The following is a 26,554-nucleotide window of genomic DNA, read 5'->3' as shown; positions in this document are numbered from 1 at the left end:
TTGCAAATCCAAGTGCAACATCTTGCACCTGGCTCACAACAACCCTCACTGTTAATACAAAATAGGGGACAAAAGGATAGAGCATAGCCCTGCTGAAAAAGACCTCAGGGTAGTGGTGGATGGCAGTTAGACATGAGCAGCAATGTGCCCTTGCAGCCCGGAAAGCCAACCATATCCTGGGCTGCACGCAAAGCAGCATGGCCAGAAGGGTGAGGGAGTGATCCTGCCCCTCTGCTCTGGGCCGGTGAGGCCTCACCTGGAGCACTGCATCCAGATGTGGAGTCCTCAGTACAGGAGAGACATGGAGCTGTTGGAGTGCATCCAGAGGAGGGTCACAAAATGATCCAAGGGAGGGAGCAGCTCCCTATGAGGACAGGCTGAGAGAGATGGGGATGTTCAGCTTGGAGAAGAGAAGGTTCTGGGGAGACCTGAGAGCAGCCTTTTAGTATCTAAAGGGGAGCTGTAAGAAAGAAGGGAATGGACTCCAGGGGAAATAGTTTCAAACTAAAAGAGGAGAGATTTAGACTGGGAGGAAAACTCTCTAACAAGAATACAAGGAAATAATTTTTTACTATAAGGGTGGTGAGGCACTGGCACAGGCTGCACAGAGAGGTGTTTGTCCCATCCCTGGGGACACTCAAGGTCAGGCTGGACGGGGCTCTGAGCACCCGATGGAGCTGTAGGTGTCCCTGCTCATCACCGGGAGTTGGACTAGATGGCCCTTAAAGGTCACTTCCAGCTCAAACGATTTTATAATCGTGTAGTTTGGTGAGCGCTGCTGGCGACTCAGGGCACAGATTTGGCGGAGAACTCATTACGGGAGGGGCTGCCAACTCGCTGCGCACAGAGCTCCCCGCACCCCGCCGTGCCGTCGGAGCGATCCCCGAGCAGCGCAGGGCGGTCCCCGAGCTCCCCCTAGTGCCGCCGCCAGTCGCCGGGGACGGGGGAAGAAACTTCGGGCCGCTTCTTAGTGTCAGCCTCTTCATTTCTTTCTATAATAAAGGTAGTGAAGCGCTGGAACAGGTTGCCCAGAGAGGTGATGGATGCCCCGTCCATGGAGACTCTCAAGGCAAGGTTGGATCGGGACTAGGGAAACCTGATTGAGCAGCGGCGTCCCTGCTCATTGCAAGGGAGTTGGACTAGGCAGCCTTTAAAGGTCCCTTCCAACACTAAGGACTCTATGATTCTATAAATATACAGTTCATAATTGCTGTATTAAAACATGAATTCTTTCCAGGCAGTGTTAGTAAAGAGCAGCTCAGTTTACATGACATCACATTCTATCCAAACACTCATTAGTTTATAACACTGGAAACCCTATTTGCAGTTGACACTTTGTAAGATATTAAAGAGAGCAAGACTATTAACCAGTATATTCTGACCTTGATTCACTGAGGTACAGACAAATGTATCTCATTAGACACCATGAAAGGCACGTTTACAAATCCCCAGACCCCATCATGACAATAATGTGTATTTTTAGCTGTGTTAACAAAATACTGAGCCTCTTCTTATTGCCCTGGGAATCTGAAGGCAAGTTAAAGAGATGTGCTCTCATCTTAGGCAGCCAAGTTTATGCAGTCAGGCTGGGAGCTGGGTGTTAGATACTGCTTACATAAAACCAGTGAAGACATATCTGGTCACAGAGGGATGGCTAAAAGACAGCTGTACCTGTTTTATTACAGACGTGCTTGTTGAAGTGAAAGAAATGAACTGCTGTGTCTTCTCCTCAAGACAACATGAACATGGACTGTCCCATCAGAAATGTGAATAGAGCAGCAGGTGATAACATCTTAGTGGTGATGTGAAGCACTTATGCTACATGGAGTTCAGGAGAATACTGAGATCAAGTCCAGGACCCAGTTCATTTCTCAGCATGAGAGTTTTCATGTTGGAGCAGAGCTGGGGACAGAAGAGATTCTTCATCCTTACTTGTACGTGGGTTAGTTTTGTTGTTGGATTTGGGTGGAGAAACAGTTTTCTCCATGTTCTGGTAAACCTAGAGATTGGAAAGAGGAAACAAAGGATACCTTCTATTAGAATGCATTGTTCTCAAAGAACTGCTTTTCTCGTGCTGAAGCAGGCACTGGTAGGGTGCAGACCTCCTCCTAGAAGAGACATCCCTGCACACCATGGGAGAGCCATGCTCAGGTCTGTCACATCTCACTGAATCATAGAATCATTACTGTTGGAAAAGACCTCTAAGATCATATAGTCCAACCATCACCACCATGTCCACTAACTATGTCCTTCGGTGCCACATCTACGTGCTTCTTGAACACCTCAAGGACTCCACTGCTTCCCAGGGCAGCCTGTTCCACCACAAAAAGAGAAAACAGATTGTAATCTATAGGGCCCCCCCAAAATAAAGCTTTTCTTCTTCCTGTGTTTACTTACTGCTCCCTCTGCCTCTACCAGCTGACAGGCAAGAGAAGAAACCAGCTGGGAAAATGTGGGTCTTCTTCTGGAGTCCAGTGCCCAGCAGGACTGCATCACATAATAGCTGTGGGAGCAAGGAGATGATAGAAAACATGTGAGCTGTTGGAGTCTGGTAAGGGCCTTCATGGAAATGGACCCCCATTTCCATGAAGGCCACTCAGTGCATGATCCGGAGAAGGAAAAAAGAGCCAACAAGCCCACTTACATGTGTCTTGTGGCATAATAAGGTCGGTCCATTTTAAATCCGCTTTTAATTAGTTTGTAGAAGTTTGCATCAACTTGAATGCCAGGGTAGGGGTTTACACCTGGGAAAATATGGCAGAAAAACTGCACTCAGGACTATGGAGTACACAGAGAGCAGATCCAGCTCAAGTCTGATGAACAGCCAAAGGCAAGCAGTGTTCTTTTGCTACATTACAGAACACACCCAGAGAGAATATTTCCCACAGCAGTATTCCGTAAGACCAAACATCACTCTTCAAGGTGTACATCCCCTCAAATAAGCTTTCAGGAGCCATCCATTTGACGGGTAAGCGAACCTGTGCAGTTGCAGAAAGGAAGGCAGGTCATGCCATGATATAGGCTCACTATGTGCATTGCTGTAGCTCTCACTGCTTAGCTAGAAACAATTCATGTCTGTTAAGTTAAAAGCTTGACCTCTCTCTGAACTACTACCTTATTTTAGCTAACTGCAAACTAAGAATCTGCATTTCTCAAGGGCAGACAAAGTGAGACTTCTGCACTGTTTATGCAGTTATCTACAGTGTTAAAAAGAATCTGAAAATGTAAGGCTTCCCTTTCTTGGTTCCTTATAATTCTTAAAATATCATGAAAAACACTCATGAACTCACATTGCCCCGGACAATGTAATTGGAATCATTCACGACATCTCTGGCAAGGCCAAAATCACATATTTTCATGACTTTCCCATGGGTCACCAGTATATTGCGGGCAGCGAGGTCTCTGTGAATGCACTAAGAGGGATAGGATGGGTTAACACTGCAGCATTCGATATCAGAGGGAAAAATATACCTGGTTTGTGGCTTCACACAGGGCTTGGTGAATTGCTGCCCCTTTCCTCTAAAACTCTATGCAGGGTGAGCAAGCTGGGCAGTCCCTGGTTTGTCCTGGCTGAGGACAGTGTCAGGGTAGGCAGAAGCGTGTGGTGCAGCCTCTGCTTCTTACTCAGGGCTATGCCTACAAGTGCGGGCCAGTTTTTGGTACAGAGCTGGGGAAGGAGGTTTACTTCAAGTCTGCCACTGTGTGGCTCTCTTCCTCTGTCTGTATTTTAATAGGCTGACATGTTTTTGCTGTCTTTTCTATCTAAACGATTTGCTGCCCTTCACCAATACCGATTTGGACTCAAGAAACTCCATTCCTTTGGCAACTTGACAAGCGAAGCATAAAAGGTCTTCAAAAGTGAGCACATTAAAATCCTCTTCTTCATCCATCTGTCTGCTTGCACACTTCATTTCATCTGTAAAAAATAACCAGAATACGTACTTTCCATAGACTCCCTTACTACCTGATTAACACTATTGGCTGTTATAGGGGTTTTCACCTCTCCTACCAGAAACAACATTAAGAAGAGCATTCATCTTTTGCATTCTTTGCTCAGACACAAAATATTTTCACACCGTGTATAGTATGACCAGAAACATAAGCCTGAGCTATTAAATGTTAAATCCTTCTCCAGCAAAATACATTTCTGACAGGAGGGAAGAGAGGCAACAGAGAAGGACCCCTTGTGTTGCTAAGTCTAGCCAAGCTAGATCAATAATATAATAAATACAAGAGTAACAGAATTACTAGAGATAAGAGTGATTAATCTTTTACCCTCCTTAGAACAGAGTGCAATCCCATTTGGTCCAGAGGTCATATTTATGTTTTGGCTTATCTGTGTGACTTTGAGTTCATCCTCTCCATACAGATCCATGTTCACACCATATTTCAGGTGGGTTCCCTTCCTGGCAAGGGTGATAGATTTTTCATGGTTACGCAGTGGAAAACATGATCTACTAAATGCAAACTGTTTTACAGGGAAATATCCTGTTCCATTATGACTAATAAAAACCTGAGCACAGACATGGTTTTCTCAAAACTTAAAGCAGAAACAAGAGATTTCTGGTCCTTTGATAAGTGATAGGAACATTTTAGGCACAATCAAATTTCAGGTCTTTCCAAGGCCTTACTTCTTAAAGGGTGCAGACTCTCAAGAGTTCAGTCATTACACCTGTTCACAGTACAGCTAAGAATGCAGCTAAAAAGAGCTTTACAAAGTATTAAACTATTGCTGAATGTCTTACCTGGAATTTTGGTCCGAACAGATATTGTGATAGAAACTGAAGTTGTGTTGTTTAAAAATATCAGTCAGAGTCCAGTGAAATTTTTCTCTCTTGCTCCTTAAGTAGTTGAGAAGGTCACCATAGCAACAGTATTCAAAAATCAAGTAGATTGGTCCTGAAATATTTGAAATGTAAACATCTTCTGCTATCTATAGCAGTGTTCCCATTAAGCTCTTAGGGATGTCCTATCTTTCCAGGATTGATTTATATTAATTATCCCAATCATCTCCCCTACTTAGGTAAATGAACTGTAGACACGGTGGAAATCCCTTTGGAAAGTGTACGCAACTGAACTTCCCCTGTGGTCCATCTCTCAAGGTGGACTTCAACTCCTGATGAAGACCGTTCCCCATGCCAACAGCACTGGGGCTGGGGGCACAAGTTATAAAGGTGCGCTAGTTCTCAGCAATAAAATGTGACCCCTGCTAATCATCGTGTTAATGAGTATTATGACTTACGGCCTTTCATTTATCTACAAAGAAAGGAAAAATACATTCAATCCCTGGCCCAGGCAGGCCAAGAGGAAAGCCCTTACAAGACTGCAGGAGCAGAATGAATGATGCTTGGAGTAGCCTCGCATCACCCCTGAAGTCTTACACTGGCTCAGAAGGAATGAATACGAATTTATGGACATTTTAATGCCCATATATTTCTATTACGAGCCGTTTGGATGTGGTGCTCAGGGATATGATTTAGTGGAGGGTTTTTAGAGTTAGGGTACTGGTTAGGCTGCAGTTGGACTTGATGATCAAGGTCTTTTCCAACCTGGGTAATTCTATGATTCTGACATGGACAGGTAAAACCCTGAACTTTCTCCTGAGGGGATCTGTCTTCAGCTCCTGTCTATCCTCTGCTCTTCACTGCTGGATTGGCCACAGCTGGACTTCTTGGGACAACAATATCCTTAGCGATATCACTAGCCACTCATTAACTAATTAGTGATAATATAAGTAATTAAATAAGGCTTGGATTTTTTAATACTGCCACCAATTATCAGATTTTAATCTTTCTTTTCTGTTCAGGAGCCTTCATTAGTCTAACAGTTTTAATTGGTACCACAAGAGCAAGTTACCTGACACAGTGCAGGCTCCTAGCAGGTTCACAATATTCTCATGGCTTCCAATGTGAGTCATCATCTTCAGCTCAGACATCAGAGCATCTTTTTCTGAAGTGTCAGACTTTTCTGAGAGAGTAATTACACATATCTGTAAACCTCCAGCCAAGAAGTATAAATGCAAATGGTTGTGATGCTCTGTCACATTCAAATATTCATTTTAAAAGAATTGTATTCAGTTTATTTGAGGACATGCTAAAAAAGTATGGCACGGCAGAGCTAAGCAGGCCATAGTGTATTTCAGCAGGACCTTTAGGTTTGCTTTTCAGGAAGTATTCAGTCCTTGTGGCATCAGAGAATTGGAGATAAGAGCTGGAATAATCAAGACAGATTCCCATAAAGACATCAATAAAGCAGTGGATGGAGCAAACAAAGCAGGTGCATGGATGCAAAGAAGGGACAATGGGCTGGGAGACTGCACTGGCTGTGCAGGCCCATTGGTGAGCTCTGTTGGCTGCCAGGGATACTCACTTCTGGACTCTGCTTTTATGGGAGGAGAGAATAGCCAGAGTAAGCAGCAAGAAGAACCTGAAGTTTAAGATTCTTGTCCTATAGGGAAGGATGAAAATAAGTGGTTTTGTGTCCTCAAGAATGGGTTACAGGAAGATTTGCTGGAGATGTTCTGCAAACAAGCTTGCTCTGATACAGGAGGCAAAGCATATGCAACAGCTCCATTCTTCCCCATACAATACAGATCTTCTCTGCTGTGTTGTACTAAATACAACATGCTGCAGGAAGAAAGCTCCTCAGCAACACCTTCCAAAGATGAAACGTGCTTTTAGAAAGCATTATAGAAAGGTTTAGGAACCAAGCATTTGTGAGGTCTAACTGCTGAAAGTCCATTTAAAGGGATTCCATGCTGCTTCTGCTTTGGAGTCAATAGAATCACTGCTTGCAAAAATCTCCCAGAGTTTATTGTACCTTTTAGCATTTTGACTGCAACCTGCACCGAGTCTCCTGCTTTGCTTATTCCATAAGCTGTAGCATTTACCACTTTCCCAAAAGCCCCAGAGCCGAGAACCTGTCCTACAAGACACAATAGACCCAGTGTTATGAGTAGGTGGTACAGCATGGGCTGCCACTCCAACAGTACGGTTTGCCTTGCAGACTACTCACCAAATTCCAGGTTTTCCCTGGGAAATTCCCATTTGAGGTCATATTCATATTCACGGAAGTCAACGTAGATGTACTCATTATCCAACGGTCCAGTCACCTGAATCATTTGCAACTGGCTTTCATATCTAAATTGCTTGGGAAGGAAAAAAAATGGAGAAAAAGTCTTAGAGAAGAAGAAAGAGCGTGGTAAGAACAAAAGAAGGAGCAGGTACTGATGTTCATTTTTACCTTGTTGTATTTATGACAAATGAGTACACACACAAAAGTGATCAACAGGAAGATAAACCCAGCAAAGACATAGAGTGCAGCGTTGTCTGGCAGAGAAGAAACAGTTCCTGCAACTTTAAAAGAGAAATGTTACTACCAGAGACTGTGATTAGGGCACAAGGAGAGCCGGCAGCAGTTCAGCTTTTACTGTTTGCAGCCATTTCACATCTGAGCTTCCTCTGTGCTGGGAGTGAAATGGAGCCACAAGTAGAGCAAGGAGCTGAGCAGGGAGCTGTGGGTAGTTCTGATATCTGCTTTAATTTAAAGAAACATAGTACATGAACCAATGCATCTCAGGGTGCTGGTATCTTCCATGGGCTGGACTTTGTGAGTATAAGCAGAAGTAAGAAATTCCTTTTCTAGTCTTCCCTCCTCTTTCCTTGCACCTTCCTCCAGCCAGCATCAGTGGATGGACTGCACAAAAACTGCTTCAAAAATTGTTCTGCTGCTCAGAAAGAAACTCCCTTACCTAGCCAAGGTCATACAAATAAGCACTGTTGAGTGAGGAAGTGCTACATGAGGTCTGCCTTCATATTATGGTAGTTTCTAAGAGCACAAGGATTAGGCTTACTTCCTACTGCCATTTCAACAGAAATGCTCAACTTCTATCAGTGGTCACAGCTTATGTCAGCTGTGATCAAAAGCAGCAAACAACTTGCTTGTCCCCAACAAAGGAAATCTTTGTGCTGAGAATACCTGGGTGCTTCAAAACATTCCTCAGATGCCAGAGCATGCTTCCTGGAACTGAAATATTTTGCCCTATGGGATGTGCATGGAGTAACAAATGTTAAGTGGATGGACAAATAATCATATTGATTTCCTTGGTCAATAAGGGAGCAATTTTGCATGGGACCTACATGAAGAGAGATGGCACAGCAGATCCCAAACCAGGGATCTGTTCCTCATGTGCCTGCTCTAGGACAGGAGCAAGAGCCAGCAGCTGCCCCCAGCTACCAGCGTGGCTTCAGCTCTTCCCAAAGCTGATGGTCCAGTTTCAAGGTGGAGGTTACTAAGAGGAAATAAAGAAAGCAGATTCCAACATTGTCATGATTCCATCCTGCACTTCTGATTCTTGTAGGATTTCTGCTCTTTTTAATGGAGGGGGTCTATGCTTTGGGATTAGAGAAGAGACATATGTCTCCCTTTCACCCACCACTCCCCATACAGCATACACACAGTGTTTGTGTTTTCCCTCTTAGTGCTGTTACAGAACAGTCATTTAGCCAGATAAAAAATATCACAGGTGCTACCATGACACTAAAACACTCAGTTCTGGTACCTGACATATTAATGAAGCTCTTTCTGCAGCTGGAGCCAACCAAATTGCTTGCACAGCATTCAACAGAGAACGTTCTTGCTGTCTCCTTTACATCTAGAATACTGCTCGAAATCCATGACCCCAGAGATCTCCTTTCTGGCAGGAAGTTCTGGATCCCTTCCTTGATTTCTTCAGTACAGCTGGAAAACAAAGGAGTCCAGTTCTGATTTTTGGCTTGCACGTACTTTTCCCAGTGGAGAAGCTGGGATGTTTCAAAACAAGTCTTACATCTGCATTGGAAAGGAGGAATATAAGGACAGATGAATTGCTTTATTATTTTTATTTTTATATTTTTGTCACTGCTAGAGAAAGGTTTTCAGTGTCATGTATTTGTGATAAATGTGGCAAGGTAGGCAGGAGATTAAACGGGTCCTCTGCTTCCACACTGGGTTCACACTTTCCTTCTGTTCCTATTGCTTGTGCTTTTACTTTGCCACTTGAGCTGCTACTAAAACAGCCAGTACAGCATGAACTCAAAGCAAAAGTTCTGACTCCTTCCATTCAGAAGATGCAATTTCAGCCACAAGTTTCTCTCACTCAAGGCCTAAAATGGAGAACATCCATTCTACACAAATGGCTTATTTAAGATACAACATGTAGAAATACAGAACCTTATACCTGAGTGAAAGGATAGTCTCCACTTATTACTTTTCTGTCATTCACCAACTCACTGCTTAACTTCCTGTCCACATAAAAGAATAGGTGAGTTAATAAAGCTCAGCATATAGGATTATTTTCTGCTTGTGGAAGTTCTCAAGAAAAGAAAAAACCACAGCACTTTCTTTTTCCAGAAAGCTGTTTTAAGGGGAATCTGAAACTCTCTAGCTGGATGTTTTCTTTCTTCTTCAGTTTCTACACAAACAGATTGATGTTCAGAAGCCTTTGCAGAGATATGGATGAGAAAGTTGTCTACGTAATTCTTTCTTATCTATTTGAAATGCTCAGAGTTTTACACATAATCTTCCAAAAGATGATTTGACCTGGTGCTTTTCTACAACTGTGGGATTATTGGTTTTTGGCACATCCAAAATAAAAGCTACAGAATTCATTAAACAGCTCAATGCTGTCTCAGCTTCTCATGAAATTTTAGGGCCTGACTCATTGCCCTGAATAAATAGAGGAAATGGAAACACTCTCACTGACTTTACTGGAAACACTCACACTGACTTTAGTGGCTACAGGTCATTGCAACAGCTGTATTAACCAAAGCTTAACCAATTAATCAAACCCATACTAACTAGCACATTCTTTGAATGCCCCCCAGCTTTGACTGTAGATATGTGTTTGAGGAGATGGGGGGATTTATTTCAGTATGAAGAGTCTGGGATACATATCCTTACAGATTTTATTCAGTGCCAACAACAACACTGAAAATTCTCCCTAGTTTTGGTGACTGTGATTCCCCTGGAGTGGGCCACAATATCTCATTTTCTTCATTTAAGAATCACTCAGATATACTCTTTGCAACTAATTGAAAAGAGGGAGAACTATTTACTTGGATGAGTTCAGGTCAGGACAGTTCCTCCAAACCCAGGATGAGGCCGGATAGCTGTCAGCAATGCAGTAGATCTGCTTGAACAACAACTGCATTGTTACTTCAGGTTTTCCTGCAACCAGATGACACAAGACAACTGTCAATGGTCTGGTAACTAAAAACTTCATGTGATAAAACTACATCTGCTGAGACCCCAATCTGCTTCTGTGGCTGCAAAATAGCCCACCTGGATGACATCATGGGAGCTCGCTGCAGCCCTCAGCTCTTCCCTTTCCTCTAGCCCCTTCGCCTTGGTGCTGTGGGCAAGGGCAGTAGCCACTTCTCTACATGTGCACAGCCAGACCAAAGCAACAGCAGAGCCAAAACTGGAAATCTTAACTTCTTCTTTTCTTACTAAGAACAAGCATTCAGCCCCAGCATTGCCCTGGCAGCCCACTTCTGGTTCTCTGGCTCAGACAAAATGTGCATGAAGTTGGCTGCTCTGCAGTTTTCCAGTATGGAGCAGTGGTTGAAGCTACAACCAAGGCTCAGAATAGAGATAACCATGTACACCAACCAAGACTGTGCACGCATTTCAGCTGCAGGCAGGTATGTCTGAGGTGCTTCAGCCTTCATGAACCTCTCTAACTCACAAATGTCTTCAGTAAAACAAAACAAAACAAAAAGAAAGACATAAACTAACCACAAAAAGCTACCACCTAATGAGTGTTTCTGGCACTCTCCAGGAGTCATGTATGTTCTGTCTCTGTAGGGTTAAAATACAGCCACTGTATTTCAAAGGGTTCCTAGGTTTTGTGGTTTTCTTTAGAAATGTTGTTCTTTTTTATTTTTTTTTATTTTTTATTTTTAGTATATGACTAATTTCTCTTATTTTGTCCCTTCTGTTGACAGTAAACTAAGCGGAGAAGAAGAGAATAACTTCCTTCTCTGATTTGATTAGTGGACTCTTGGTATTTACCATTTCATTTCCACAGCTTTATTACTAAAAATGGAAGAAAACAAAGCAAAATCATGATCCAGGCACTGAGTGTGGAGAATGTGGAGAAAGGACATATCTTCTCTGTGAGCCTGTATGACCCCAGCATGGTGCTCATGGCTAAGAGGAAATGTAATGGAGAATTCGTCCATCCTTTATGTGAAGATATTTAACTCCACACAATATGTCCACTTGGACTAAAGCTGGGACAAAGCTATCCCCAAGCTGGATGTTCTTTCACCAGCCCTGCAGAACTTAACACTGACCTTTCCTGCTGGTAGTCACCTTTTGCTATGTTGGCTGTGGGGATATTATCAGTGGTTCACTTCTACCCATTAAATTAAGACTCAGGTCATCTTGCGCTCTGTCATGAAATAAAGGAGGCCAAAAACTCTCCCAGATAGTTATTATGGAGAACATGAGGTCGAAATATCTAACTCAAAGCATCTAAATAAGAGACGTACTCTGGCTTTGTGGATCTTGAAATCAGATATTCAAAGACATGCTCAAGTACTCAAGTATATTGATTTCTTTGAAAAGCAAAATACAGTTTAATTCATAGAATCATAGAAGCACCAAGGTTGAAAGAGACCTCAAAGATCATCCAGTCCAACCATCCACCTGCCACCAATATTTCCCACTAACCATATCCCTTAGTATAACATCTTAATATTTCTTGGACACCTCCAGGGGCATTGACTTCACGACCTCCCTGGGCAACCCATTCCAGTGCCTGACCAGTCTCTCTGAGAAGTATTTCCTAATGTCCAACCTGAATCACTTCTGGCACAACTCAAGGCCATTCCCTCTATCCCTATTACTAGTTACATGGGAGAGGAGATCAACACCCACATCACCACAGCATCCCTTCAGATAGTTGTAAAGAGTGATAAGCTTACTCCTGAGCCTCCTCTTCTCCAGACTGAACAATCCCAGCTCTGTCAGCTGCTCCTTATCAGGCCTGTTTTCCAGATCCCTCAGCTTTTTTACCCAGCAAAGAGTGTACCTGTCCAAGCTGTGGGCTGCCAGCTCTCCAGAAGAATACTGTGGGAGACACTGTCAATGGGCTATCCCTCATTCACTAGGAGATCACTAGATCATAGAATTCAATATCTAGGCAGAGATCACTCTGGAATTTAAGCCACCTAAGCTCAAAATGGATGGAGACAATGAATATTTAGTTGTATCTCTTCTACTGTATGCCACAGCAAAAGTGAAAAACAGCATGTAACCTCCATTTGCATCAGTGATAAACCCTGATTGAGAGATCAATGTTCTCCCTCTCAGATTTGGCCACATCGTTACAGGGATTATTTTCTCACTTACTTCTCACGTACAAAGTGAATTTTTTCGTCATGACCGTATCATCATTTTCAGCATAAAATATATAGATCCCAGAACGGTGATGATGGTTGCAGAACTTCGATGAAATGCTGTGGAGCAAAGAAAAGGGGGGAAAAGGACAAAAGGCTGTCTTGAAAACAGGTTCTAGATGCAGCTAATATTAAAAAATATACATCTTTGAAACAATTCAACACCTTCTAATGATGAATACAGACTAAATTGTTTAAATTAATCCAGAAAGAATGTAAATGTCTTGGAATTTCTTTCTCCTTGCAGTACTAATTTCACCTTGCAATTTTTTTTTCACATTTCCTTGTGTGCATCTGGGCTGTAGGGTTGTAATTTTGTGACCATTGGAAGACAAGCTGTATGACACATCCTGGTGCAGATGCTAAGATCAGCAAAGATTCAAGTTCTCTGCTCTCTGAAGGATTTCCATGTGAGTGTTTAGCTGATACAATAAGAACTATTATGAAAGAGAAGTGAGATAGTTAGGATCATACAAGATAAACCTCCCCACACCAGAATGTCTAATGGAAACTCGGAAATGAGTTCATCATCTGAAACTCGGTTTCAATGAGAGAAAGAGTCAAGAAATTTGTGCAGACTTCTGCTAACCACTATGGCCTGTGGCCCAATGGATGGTAAGAAACCAAGACCCAAGACCCAGACCTGCAGGAAAATGCTTGTGACAGTGGAAACAGTGAAGGAGAGCTCTAAGAAGTCCCTGAGAAGAAATTATTAGCAGAGGACTACAGTGAAATAAAGACTGAGGCATGACTGACCAATTGAGTGAGGAAGAGACAGGGAGAGGGGAATATATCACCTTACAATGTTAGTGTCCTATTTTTGTCCTTTTGGTTAGGTTATTTTTATCAGAATGATTGGTAGATTTAAATGTCATCTTTTGCAGATCATCCACATTTGGACAGTGCCCTCAGACACAGAGTTTGGATTTGGGGTGGTGCTGTGTGGAGCCAGTGGTTGATCTCAGTGATTGTGTGGGTTTCTTCCAACTCAGGATATTCTATGATTCTATTTTTCCAGGGAGTTGGAAGTAAACATTAAAAGACCATACTGGCAATAGAAAAAGCAAGACAAAGCAAGATCTTGCTCATTAAACATGATATCAAGCAAGAACTAAGACACCAAGTATCATCACATAATTCTAATGCAAGAAAACTGACACAGAAACTACCAGGAATTTTGCCTTCTGATGAATGCAACATGTCCATATCAAGTTACTGGATTTTGAATGTCTTCATCTGAAATGGCCTCAATGATGTCCCTGGAACTCAAGGGATTTTTCTGAGCTCAGATCCCTTTTAAGCTGCCTCAACGGCAGGTCAAACCACAAACCATTTGGTGCTTTTGAAATCCTAGGTCTGAAGGATTAAACCCTAATGAAATAATGAGAAAATCATTAGAAAAGAATGACTTAGATATCTGAGAGTCTATGGGGACGTGAAATAAATAATATAAATCTAACAGAAGTTATTATGTATGTGAAAACTCATTTGCTCTTAGGAGGGAAGTGAAAATCATCAGTGTGATAGAACACAGGCAACAAAAGCAGATAGAAAATGGGAATTCTGAAGCAATCAGTGAAAACATAAGGGCATTGACAGAGAGATGAATCACTGGGACTTGAAATCAAAAGCTAAAGAAGGGGTCAGAGTTAATTAATACAATTTAATACGGTTTGTAATCAGGAAGAACAGCTTGATAAGGAAATGACAGAAATCAGAAAAGGGAAAAACAGGAAATGAAAAAGGATATGAAAGGAGTAAAGTAGAAGTGTGGGATGGGATTACACAGGAGTTGACTAAAATGAGCAAAGTTAGACTCAGAATACGTTAAGGTATGTGTTGATGTTTTTCATGCTGTTTTGAGAGATCTTCTGCTTTGAAATTACGTTCAGACCTATGGTGTTACAGCTTGTAGGCAGAATTCCCTCACTTCATTCCCCTTACTGCTTCTAGAGACACCAAGCTGAACAAAACCCTCAGCTCTTCCTGGGCAAGCTCCAATGGTGTGGGGCCACAGGTGGGAGCAGTCCCCTAGCCCCACTGGGCCTAGACAACAGAGGTTGTCTGAGGTGACGCATGCATGGAGGCCACCAGCAGCTGCTCTCTTCTGATTAATGGGTTACCTAAGCTACGTCAAATCTCTCAAAGTTGTTATTGTTGGCTCATGCCATAGCACCTTCTTATCTGGATCAAGTTGCACTAGCTGCCAAGAGTCTAAGGAAAAATGAATCCTACTCCTAACAAGTCCATGAGAGCCACTAAGCAAGTAAATCTGGTATTATCGGGCAAAGATGAGCAAATTCTCACGGCTGTCCCATGAGACCTCATTTCCAAAATCAGACCACAAAGAACAGACCTGCCTAGCCCACATCAGGCATGCAGATTAGTCACCGGCATTATCAAAGTTTGATGACAGTCCTCACTTTATCAGCAGGGACAGAGTTCCTGTGGTCACTGCCAGGATATGACAGTTTACTGATCTCCACTGAACTATCTCTGAAACATGCAGAGATCTGACTCCAATATCCTTCTGATGCAACAAATAGGTCAGTCTGTTGTGAAGATGACTTGAGAAGCTAGTGGATATGATCAGATGTATCAAAAATACTTTGGGAATGAAGCAAAAAAAAGGTGAAAATCAAGGCTGTGACAAGGTTTTTAGGAGACGATAGGAATATGTAAGGAAATTGGTGTGGGTAGATTAACATCTGCCTACATCTTGCTTTGTTTTAAAGCTAATGCTTTACAAAGGCAGCGTGGCTTTATTTTCAGTAAGGTGAATAAGAGCTGTTACCTTGAAAGTATGGGACTACTTTGAAAGAAACTCTGAAGGAAATTAGATAATCTTATCAAGAGATTTGAAAGCCTGGGGAATTGAGAAAACATTAGCCTTAAACGGGACTTGTGCCAGAACTTCATTTTAGGAAATAACAGAAAAGGTAGATAAATAACGGGTTTATTCACAACATGTTTTGCAACAATGGAAGAATACATGACCTAGGTAATTAGCAGAACAGTGTGTTTCTGTGGCACAGACAGAGCTGAACAGATCTAAAGGCAGCTTGGGAAACTACAGGGCCCCAGGCTCGATTTGAGCAATAGCAAAGATACTGGGAACATCATTAAGGACAGGATGACAAAAGGGGAACATACAGAACTTGAGATCCAGTGTGAGTACCGCAAAGGTGTTGTAACTGAGAAATTATGTCAGAGAGGAGAATGGCAAAATGTATATAATCTGAAAAGATGCATAACTTACCAATGTGTTTATTATCTCATGGATAATAAGGAGATTCTATAGGTTATCTAAACAAATAGCTGTTGGAAGCCAAATTACCATTGGACTACCATTAGTTAACATGGCTTTATCGCCTGAGAAAGCATATAAAAAATACAAAGAGAGCACAAAATATGGATGATAATAAGACACGAAATGAAAACATTTGAAATGATATCGAAACATTTCAGTACCTTCGTCCATCCTCACTGTAACTTTGCCTACATGGAAATGTTCTCTGGGAAAAAAGCCACACGCATTTAACTGGTGGATACGCTGTGAAGTTAACCTCAAAGCAAAACTCTTCATCACCGATTTCAAAATCTTCTTTAGAATCGGTAATATTTATAAAGCCCTTTTCTGAAAAAAAAACCAAACAAGATAATATTGATACTGTGTTAAAAAGATTGAACTGTTCAATGAATGAGTTCTGACATCTGTGTTTTTGCTTCAGTTGTCACAAGTGAAAAATAAAGTACCCTGTTACATCACAGAAGGCATCCTGTTAATCAAAGGAAGATAAAGCTTCAAAAGTGAAGTGGTGCGGTGATGTCACTGCATTCTGCTCTGAGACTGTGTGATATCTGCTGGAGTTGTGGATATGGTCAGACGAGACCATTTCTGCTCTACCCACCCTACAGAACCTCAGGTCCAGTAACTCCACTATTGTTTCTTTGTTTGCCTTAGTTGTGTGTTACGGGTGCTAACAGCTGTGTCTAACAGAATAAAACCATGTGGCACCACCAGCATAAACAGATGTTAGTAGTTTCTGTGAAATGAGCAGAAAGTTTTGTAAATAAGTCTTATAACTGCTCACTTATTTCTCCATCTAAATTAAAATTATTTTTTAACATGTGAAAGCATTGTGAAGGTGTGCACTGAACATGTACTGCAGGTGCTTTCCTTGCTTGCGTGGGATTGGTCTCACCTAATGGAGCTATCTGAAGTTCAGTGACCCTCCTAAGCGACTTTGGACCTCTGATACATTCAGTGGAAGGGGGTGGGCATTTCTGCATATATCCCATCCTAGAACGGAAGATAACAAAGATATCTTGAAGTGTTCTCTGCAAATACTTGCCTCATGCCACTATCTGCTGGAGGAACCTAAGTCACTGCTGGGGCTAGATGTCTCATGAGCTGCATTGATTTCAACCCCAAGAGACTGAACAGCAGGAATATGTGGGAGGCAACAGTCCAAATGGCATCAGCAGAGCTAGGATCAGCTCTGTGAATATCACAGAATCATAGGCGTTAGTGAGCTCTGGAGATGCTCAGAGGAGGTCCAACAAGACAAGGCTGTCTAGACCTGTGTCCGGTTGAGTTCGGACTTATGGGAAACTCATGCCAGTGTTAAATCATCCACATGGTGAAAAAACTGCACTGTAGAAGTATTAGTCATTAATTATTAGCTTACTACTACTACTACTACTACTATTATTATTATTATTATTATTATTATTATTATTATTATTATTATGGTACATTTAAGGGTATTTCTGCCAGAGAAATAATGAACATGATTTTTAATGATAGAGAGGTGAGCTGACATTTTGGGGGCTGGAATCAAAGTTTTCGTGCCACAGCCTTTATTATGTTTGTTTGTTGCTACTTGAAACTTCATAAGTGTTATAAAACATCTTGCATATTCCCAAATTCAGATTGCATGCTGCTAAAAGTTCTTTACTCAGCACTGGTTGAAACTGAAGATAAGACCTGCAGGAACACAAAGCCTTGCAGCTGCAGCTGTTGGCACAATCTCTGTTTAGCTTTTAGTGTCTAAGCACCCTGCCTGATTTGACCAACTGAGGAGGATGAGATAAGCTGCTGAAGTATCAAGTAGCAAAGAACAAGCAAGATGTGTCTGGCTATGAGGTGTTGGAGACCAGAAGGCCATCCATCAGTATAGTTGTATTAGACAAAATCCCTAGGCAAAAGTGTCCCAACTGCTTGGTAAAGTTACATCACCACCAATCCTAGTGTAGCTATAGGTGCAGATTCATGAGCAGTGACGGTCTGAAAGTAGGACACCAGGCATTTCAGAGGTTGCTACCCTGTCACACATACATGAAATTTCTTTATGTATAACTGCTGAAATTGAACTTGGTGTGCCAGCACCGACCCGCTCTGGCAATGGCTGTCATTAATATATTAAGCTAAAAGCTGTGACACATCAGAAGTGCTACATGTGATGTCCATGTATAACCTTGGAAAGGGAAGTGTGAGGTAAGTAACATCTCCTCTCATTAATCCAACAGATATTTTCAAAGCAAAGCCAAGGAGTCTGCAGAGGTTTCACAAGTATAAAGTGATATTAAGCAGGGTACAACCCCCATAGTTGGGCATACTGGGGTCAAAATGAAATAAAAACAAAATTCAAGTTACAAATTTACAACCTTGAATGGAGAGTGACTCACGTGTTTCCTATCATATGATGCTTAGACCTAAGAGTTTAGGGATCAAAGCTGATATTTCTGAAATGAGCACTGGTACTAGAAAAAGAGGAGAATTTTACCCTACCCAGGTATCACACTCAGTTATTGTAAATCATTGCAGAACTTCCTGTTCAAAAGTAGGCAGAAGCTGAAAAGGGGATATTACACTGGAAAAGACATTTATGAAGACACCAGGGCAAGTAGTCTCACTTCCTACCACCCCAAGCTTAGGCATTGCAAACTCTGACAGTAGCTACATCTAAGATCAGTTATGATGTGTGCTTTGGGGAGTCTGAATCTTGGGGGTGGAGAGCCCAACTCCACACATAGCTGTCACAAAATGGCTCACAGCATTGACTTCAGCAGCACTGCCCAGGCTACAGCTTTCCTTTTTATGCCTTATTTCCAGACCTATGCCTAGTTAGCATATTATCTCCACCTGAGAAATAGGTTTGCTGCTGGAACTGTTATGGGATAATGTCAAGACTGTTGGCTTTTAGATTAACATGTTGCCTAAGTAGGATGAATTTTCCTTTGGTATATTTGAGATTTTTTGAATGTTCAGGCCTTGGGTAGCTCGGTGTTAGGAGAATGGTTCACTTCAGTGCCTGAGAAGCAGAAGACAAACCAGCCAGTAACAAAGCAGCAGTTGTCTCTGGAGCTTCAGGTTTCCCTTCCTACCACCACAGCTGCAGCATGTCTCTTGTGAGGCATTTTGCCAGCTCTGTCATAATGGGTTGTTCATGATCTCTTTGCACACTGTTCACACTTCATGCAAAAGTTTTCATTCTGCTACTAGTTCCACAGGTAACTGAACTAGAATTCTTTTGCAAATTTTCTTTTCCCTAAATAGTTTAGCAAACTGAAATGGCCATTTGTCAGTCATTCCCTTGCCAGAAAATGAAATAGATTTTTCTCTTTTGTTCTGTGTCTTGGGTGAGAATGTCACCTCCAAGAGACTTGCAATTGTTTGGTTGCTTCCTATCAGACCCAGGTCAGACCTGATGCAAACTTTCTATTTGCTTTTTTTCTGTGTTGCAGCAATGAGCCCCTGAAGGGACTGTGCTTGCAGATGAAGTAAGAGACTCCATACCAGGCAGATGCAGATGGAGGATGTGGTGAGGAGACCGAGGTTATGGCTACAACTTTCCAAAACTCAGGATGGAGTCATAATAGAACAATTCTATATCACAGTAGTTAAGACCGTAGTAGTTGAGTAGTTGAGCTGGTGGTCTTCAGACTGTGGCCAAACTCATATACAGAGCACTAATACCTAAACACCGGGACAGGTCATGCTCGTAATACTCTTTGCCAGCTCCAGAAATGGTGTGTTCTGAAAGGCTTTTCTTCTAGTTGTATGCTCTGTATCTGCCTTACTCTGACTTGGTAGCATAAAAGTTCCTATGCCCAGAAGCCCCGGGGGCAAAGCTGCCAGTAGCTTAGTGTCCCCACAAAAAGCTGCCATGGCTTTCTGTCACACTGGTTTGGAGTCTCCTACAACATCATGAGTTGACCCTCAGCCTGTGCATAAAGAAATAACCACGAAACTTCCCAACAGTGCCTGTTCATTTCACCTCTAAAAGTGCTGTCTTTTAATGAGAGTTATTTGGAAAGCAATTTGGAAAGAAAAAAGTATGTTATCGTCAGGGTCCTGAATGACTCAGTTCAGATTAATCTCTTGGCTCTCCTAATCTGTTGCTAAGTGTAAACAGGATTTGTTCTTAGAAATCACCAGGAACATGTGTTACACACCTGCAAGCAAGGAACTACTATACTGAAAACAAAGCAAAACAGCCAGCCCAGGGACAAAATTAACACTGGGGTTAGCATTACCTAAAACAGTAACCAAAGCAGTTTGATTTGGATGAGCTGTAGAAGAGCAGGTATAACGTCCGCTGTCTCCTTTTCTCGCTGCTGAAGTAAACATGTACTGGATCCGAATGGCTGAGCGGTCTGTTTGGTACTCCAACCCCTCAAACCGGTGCTTCTGGATGTCAACAGAGATTTCCTTTTAATCAGTTGATGGTGCCTAGTATTGCTTGTTTTAAAACATACCGGTTTCTTACCTGCTGTGCTTCTTTGTTTTCAGAAGATAAATTGATTCTGAATTTGTAATTCTGATAAGCAGCTCTGCATCTGATCAGCAGTGGCTCCCCAATTTTGAGAAATAACTCAGCTGAAGGTGCTGCTGGTCTTTGACTTAAATCTACAAAACGAAGCATGGTCACAAAACAATGGCTATGATTCTGCCTAGAAAAACACTCATTTAAATCTATATTTGTTCTTCTAATGCTGCATAGACATCCATTATCATATTAGAATGATCATTAGAATTTGAGAAAATTACTCATTAACCATGAAATCAGGAAATCTGGTAGATTAGATATCTCAAACCAAATGCTTGTCATGATCTACAAGCTGTATATATATAGCATGGTTCAGCATGGCGTTTAGCACAAGTCAGGCTTATTAAAAAAAAAAACAAAAGACTAACAAACAAAAATTTTATGCTTTAAGGATATTTTGAAGCACATCCACAACAACAGAGCCTTAAAAGCATGCAGAAATGGATGATAGCTCTTTAGAAAAGGCAAGAGGCTGTTTACAGAGACCACAAAATAGCTGTAATGATTTAGGATTAAATACAAGACAGAGCAATTGCATTCACTGATAGATTTGTTCCAGTGGTTACAAACAACTTAGTCCAGAAAGTGAATTCAGGCAAGCTGTGCAACCAACTCCAGCAGCAGGATCCAGCTCACACATACAAAAACCCTCTGGGAAAGTTACCTATAGTGAAGAGACTGGAGCATTCTCTGCCCAGGTCATTAGCTGCACAGCACCATATGTAAGTTTCAAACAATTCACTCTGATATAATTCATATTGTACCTTCTGTATGCCATCTATTTCTCCATTTTCTTCATGCATTTTATTAAGGCAGCTGTAATTACAAGCACAATTATTCACTGACTTATTTGGTTAACCTCAAGCGAATAAATCTGATAAATCTCCAAGCCATGAGAATATGCAAACAATGGTGGGAAAATTTGATCTTACACAGCAAAATAAAAGGAACTAGGAAAGGCAAAGATAAGAAAATAAAAATGTCACAGCCTAGGCATAAGAATGATCTGAAATCCCCCAAATACTCTGAAAATGGTGCATGAATGGGTAATTCAATAGCTAAACAGAGAAATCATATAGGTTGGGCTTTCACATCACATCCCTGTATTCATGATGATGGAAACTGCTGTAAATCCAGCAGAAATGAAATCCCAGATCCCACATTGCCACACAGCAGAGAAAGGTATTCCCTATGGCCAGGGTACGAGACACACTGAGGTCTGTTTGCTTTGAGCTTATGTGCTGCTTACTTGAGCACATTCATACAGTTGAGGAATCAATCAAATATGTTAATAGAATGAGAAAAAATCATCTAGATAGGAAATGATACGATCCCTTATGACTTCTTCCCAGCTTTAATGCAAGCATATTTCTTTTTAAAGTGAAAAAAAACTAGAGGGAAAGGAGATACTTTAGATTTGTTCTGGTAACATTAAGATGCCAAAATCTGGAACAACATTTCCAAGCCAAGTGCTGGAGGTTTCCAAAAGAGTGCAACAGCCAACATTTCTACGAAATATGTGCTCCAAAGTTCCAACAGTGAGTCATGCAGACACATGGGTGTGCAGCTCTGCAAACATGAACCAAAGTTCTTCTTCATTCTACAGCCAACTCTCCAGGCAGACCCAGCAGAACAAAGCTTCTCCTTTCCTCATCAGAAATTGGTAAGCTCTCAGTCTAGAGGTTCATTATACATAAAAACCTGTGTCATACCTCTTTCCACGTGCTTTGCAAAATGTCCACTTCACAGAGGGCTGGGGGTAGCTCTCTGATACGCACTCTATTACACCCAGTTTTTCAGATATCCTGAAATAGGGTTTGCCCGGTTTACCTGTTAAAAATCATGCAACGGTTTAAAAATGCTGAAATAATTATTATCGAGCAGACATTGCCTTGCTTATCTCACAGTACATGAAGTCACAGAGATGAAACTTACTCCGTGAGGTTTCACTGCTGGGGGAGAATGAAATGATTCAACCCTGAGCATATGGAGGGTTGGTCTCAGGGGCTTTTCTGTCTTTATTTGCTAAATGAACAGATTATTATCAGAGACCTGCACCAGATAATGACCCTGAGGCTGACACCTTGCTGTTATGTTGGTGTTAATGTGCTGGTGTTAATTGGATGTGGCTACCAGTCATCCCATGGGAAGGAGCACAGACACCTTTGGAAACCACATCCCAAGCCCCTGGCCTTTGGTGGAGCAGCTGTTGAGACTACAAAATCTCAGTCCCAGATAGGATTGTTGCATGCAAGTCAGACACAGTGGAGGAACAGCAGGGGACCACGACTCCTTATCAGCAGCAGGGTTCTCCACATAGGTCATCTTACATTACAACTTCCAACCGAGAGACTGACATTTTCTTTAGAGCCATGCTTTCATTTCCGGTAAGGTGACACATTAAGGCGAAACTAATAATTTTGGCTTTTTAATATCTTGTTCATTTCTCTCTTACAAGCTTGGCCCAGAGGGCTTTTTCTTTACCTATAGAGAGTCACATCTCAGTTGAAGGGTTCACATCTAGCGTGAAGGATCTTATGAGAAGTAATTATAGCACTAGGTTCACAGGAGCAGATAGCGCAATCCAAGCCATTGATATGGAAAAGATCTTTACTGAGACAGTTTTGAACTGCTCTCGCTTGTGCAAGTAATAACATTTTTTACCTCTAAAGCCTAATTGACGTGGTACTGAAAGTAAATTTTAATCAAAGTTTAATACCCTGTCCTTTCAATGAAGCTCTTAAAATTATAATTGGGACACCCAATAGGTCTTCAGATAAAATAAGGAGAAACTGGAGGTGACAATTCAGGCATCTGAGAGTGAAAAAAAGAAATATTTTTAAATCAAATAAAGAAGGCATAAAAATGTTGATTAAATGTTGACTAGTCACAGTTTATTAGAAACAAGGCAAGTAATAATGCTTGCTATTTAATCATCCTCTAAAGGGGCTTAGTCTTAACAACTCTGTCAGAGTTTCAGCTCTTTGGATTGATTTTTTTTGCTTTCTTTTCCTTAACACCTTTAAAATCTGTGAGTTTTGCATTTAGATGTGGGCCCTTCCAGACAAAACAAAATGTCATTTCCTGTCTGTTAGAAAAGAAAGAGAAATCATTTCAAGTCTTGAAAAATATTTTCTCGGACAACTCTATTAGGAAATGGAAAACTGAATTCTGTTCCATCCTCGGGGATGTCCCCTGTGTGGACCTTGGGGAAATTCAACCAAATCTGCAAAGCTGCAGCTTGTTTGAGCTCTGCCATGTCTTGCTGGTCTCAGCAGTTACAGTGCCAGCATCTCTGTGCTGAGCAGCTGTAGGGCTGGTGTATCTTACTCTGAGACCACTAAGAACAAATAAATCCACATACAAGAAAAAGGCAGCCCACAAGCTTTGGGAGCACACAACAACCACCCTTTATCCAACTCTTTTGGCACAGAGGGAAATCTCTCAGAGCAGAGAAGAGGGCTGTTGCACATTTACATCTTCATTTGCTCATCTGCTTGTTATCAGCTAGTGAAAGTTAACTTGCATGCAGTAAAGCAGTCTGTGGTTTTGACTTCAACCACTGAAGACAGCTACAAGTTCTGTGCAGACCTCAGAAGGTGCTTGAAACACGTAACGTGAGAGAAGTGGCACCCAGCATGAGCTCAGCAGATGAAAAGAGGCGTTTGGGAAGAGAGATGCCTCCATGCTTTGGGTGATCTCAAGCCTCTCCTCTGAGACCTGCTGATGGAGTGAATCTTGTTGTCTGAGACATACTTACTTCGGATGAGAATAGGAACAATGATGGTGTAATTGCTGTTTTTACTGATGACTGAGATAGTGTATTTTCCAGCTTGTGTTTCTTTTATTTGAGAAAAAGACAAAGAAATAACATACCTACAAAACAGGAGATAAAGTCAACTTTGTTAACTGGAAGGTAATGTGCTTCAGTCACAATAATAGTATATGCTCCATTAGCTCTGTGCTTGACAGCATGAAAAGGTATTCAGATATATCAGTACTCATTATTTACATGGCAGCCTTTACCCCAAAGTGTTTTAATCTATTTTCCTACCCATGCAGCACCACAGGACCTTACAAGCACAAGTACCCAAGTGCGTGACTAAAGCTGAGCACTGGGAAGGATGGACTTAGAACAACTGGAGAGATTCACAGGGAAGTACTCTACCTACAGTCCCATCCCAGAAGCCCTGCACTTGGAGGCAATTACCTTCAACTGATGACAGGATTTTAAAAGTTAATGCATAACATGGAATCATACACAAACAAAGCCATGCACAACGTATGTTTGTATCCTAAGAGAAACAATCCCTACCATGTTCTTTGATTCAGTACATTCCTTGACTTACTGGTTATCTGAATCCAATGTAGGCTCACATGCTTGGACTTCTCTAAAAAAACAGTGGCAGGAAATGATCTCTGAAATGTTCATTATTACTCTTAATTCAATATCTTCAAACACATTCGCTTCCACCTTTTTAGTTGGTTCATATATGTTCTCTGCACCCTGAGAATTCAAATGGCACTCAAGATCTTCCAAAATATTAGAGATCTGCAACACAATAGAACAGACTGTTGTGTATTCAGTGGCAATTAGCTTTGTTTGCTATTTCATATTCAAATGTCATCAAAGGATGGTCTTCTGGGAAAGTCTTCATAAATTAACAGTGCCTCCTAGTTCCCAAATGTAAAGAGATATTGCACTAAAATAACACCTTCAACATACTCCTGTTTTTTTCCTTCTGTCAAACATTCATAAATATGTTGGACTTGATGATCTTTGAGGTCTTTTCCAACCTGAGTAATTCTATGATTCTATGTTGAATTCTACTACACAAAGAAGCCTAATAGGATTCATGTTGCATTAGTTAATTCTGTTCTCTATGAAAGGCCATAACAGAGCAACTTCGGCCAGAAACATTACAGTTTCACATAGTGGCTGTGCTTTGCTCTCATTTTTGCTTCCCTTCTTGTAGAATCCTCTTGGATTCCTCTTGGGAGGACAGATAACTACAATGAAAACTTTATTTTTGAGACTTCAATGCAAAGGTGGGGCCAGAATGTTTTTCACTGTCCCAATACTTGCCATCATGGAATCCAGACAGACCTCAGATGCTCATGGGCTTCACTGGGCAGAGAGTGTTTGGCTTGGGTGACTGCACACCATTCATTTCCTCACTAGTGCATACTGCTAATGGTGAACTGCAAATGGAAAGCTCTGCAGGCACTCAGATAGCTGATGGCAGACTAATGAGTCTTTAAGTTTAGCTAAAGGAAGAGGTGTCAAGTAAGCAGATCCACTGAAGAACCGTCTTAGATGTCTCCCTTACCTTGGAAGATACTGATGTTTCTTCTGTCCTTAAAACTCCGTCCCTTTGTCTGATAAACACGCACATAATCTCAGATGTGCTTTGATTCGTTGCAGAAGTGAAAGTCATGGCTGTCATAACAAGAACTATAAAACAGAAGTAGAAAGCAAAAGTTATTGTCTATCTCTCTGCCCAGGGGTAACCATTTTAATGAAAATAAGACATAACAAAACAGAAAGATTGTGGGATTTTTTGGTTAGAAGGCAGTAGAAATACATAACTATATGTGTGTGCATTTGCAGACTGCCTTTGTGTATCAAGACTAAATGCAGAAGCGATTTGGGGAAGCTTTCAACACCACAGACACTCCACACTTTAAGAGTCTGTCCCAAACGTAGCCGAATGCGGTAGGAGAAATCTGGTTCTCGTTGCAGCCAGCCAGACCTCTTGTTGCCATAAACTGAATTAGGATTTCACAGAGACCTATGCATACGCAGACAGGGAAAAACCTGCCCTTCGCACAGAGCTCTCGCTCGGTGCCCGCGGACTCGCTAAAGCGCAGGGGGGACATGAGACCACGAGGGGGCGCCCCTGCCGCGGCCGGCAGTTTTTTGTCTGTAATTCATGGCTTTAATCTGAAAACAGTTATGCCTTAGCACGAAGCAAATGCTGAAGACTGAAGTTGTCCTGCCTCTTCTGGTTTGTGGTTACCTGAGGAAGAGCTATAGGGTTGTATTCAAATTCTTATTTGCCTCTCATTTCATTAAGAAAACTTTCTATCTACCCACCATGTGAGTTGCAGATAAAAGCTCAGCTCAAACAGCTGAACTGTTCTCTTACTTGTTATTCATTTTGTCTGCTTTGCATGGGACTAGCTGGATCAGTGACAGATAGATATAGCTGGACCTTGACCCCACAGTGACTAATCTGCAGGGAGCCCACTGAAACCCACAGCTTGTGCCATTCC

The 26,554-nt window shown here is 41.7% G+C and overlaps 1 protein-coding gene across 6 annotated transcripts in view; it reads right to left on the bottom strand.

Annotated features, from left to right (window-relative positions):
- Window positions 1-1,454: 1,454 nt before the first annotated feature.
- Window positions 1,455-26,554, bottom strand: part of FLT3 (fms related receptor tyrosine kinase 3) — a 30,818-nt gene continuing 5,718 nt past the window's right edge. For 4 of the 6 annotated variants that reach the window (XM_015852061.2, XM_015852060.2, XM_032442149.1 and 1 more), the window contains 23 exons: window positions 25,609-25,733; window positions 24,628-24,830; window positions 24,039-24,154; window positions 21,991-22,108; window positions 20,943-21,094; window positions 20,219-20,358; window positions 19,986-20,139; window positions 15,915-16,080; window positions 12,397-12,503; window positions 10,095-10,206; window positions 8,561-8,739; window positions 7,243-7,355; window positions 7,015-7,147; window positions 6,820-6,924; window positions 5,857-5,967; window positions 4,746-4,899; window positions 4,276-4,406; window positions 3,792-3,916; window positions 3,291-3,413; window positions 2,867-2,978; window positions 2,645-2,744; window positions 2,398-2,503; window positions 1,455-1,999 (listed from right to left, as the gene is read on the bottom strand). In XM_015852061.2, coding sequence (XP_015707547.1) covers window positions 1,865-1,999; window positions 2,398-2,503; window positions 2,645-2,744; window positions 2,867-2,978; window positions 3,291-3,413; window positions 3,792-3,916; window positions 4,276-4,406; window positions 4,746-4,899; window positions 5,857-5,967; window positions 6,820-6,924; window positions 7,015-7,147; window positions 7,243-7,355; window positions 8,561-8,739; window positions 10,095-10,206; window positions 12,397-12,503; window positions 15,915-16,080; window positions 19,986-20,139; window positions 20,219-20,358; window positions 20,943-21,094; window positions 21,991-22,108; window positions 24,039-24,154; window positions 24,628-24,830; window positions 25,609-25,733 — 3,020 coding nt within the window. In that variant the 3' untranslated portion in view covers window positions 1,455-1,864. Of the gene's footprint in view, window positions 2,000-2,397; window positions 2,504-2,644; window positions 2,745-2,866; window positions 2,979-3,290; window positions 3,414-3,791; window positions 3,917-4,275; window positions 4,407-4,745; window positions 4,900-5,856; window positions 5,968-6,819; window positions 6,925-7,014; window positions 7,148-7,242; window positions 7,356-8,560; window positions 8,740-10,094; window positions 10,207-12,396; window positions 12,504-15,914; window positions 16,081-19,985; window positions 20,140-20,218; window positions 20,359-20,942; window positions 21,095-21,990; window positions 22,109-24,038; window positions 24,155-24,627; window positions 24,831-25,608; window positions 25,734-26,554 lie in introns of those variants that run through there. The other 2 variants (XM_015852063.2, XM_015852064.1) reach the window with 2 other exon arrangements.

Source organism: Coturnix japonica, chromosome 1 (assembly GCF_001577835.2).
Source record: "Coturnix japonica isolate 7356 chromosome 1, Coturnix japonica 2.1, whole genome shotgun sequence".
In the NCBI taxonomy this organism is placed as follows: Eukaryota; Metazoa; Chordata; class Aves; order Galliformes; family Phasianidae; genus Coturnix; species Coturnix japonica.
This window is presented reverse-complemented; position numbering and strand designations above follow the sequence as displayed.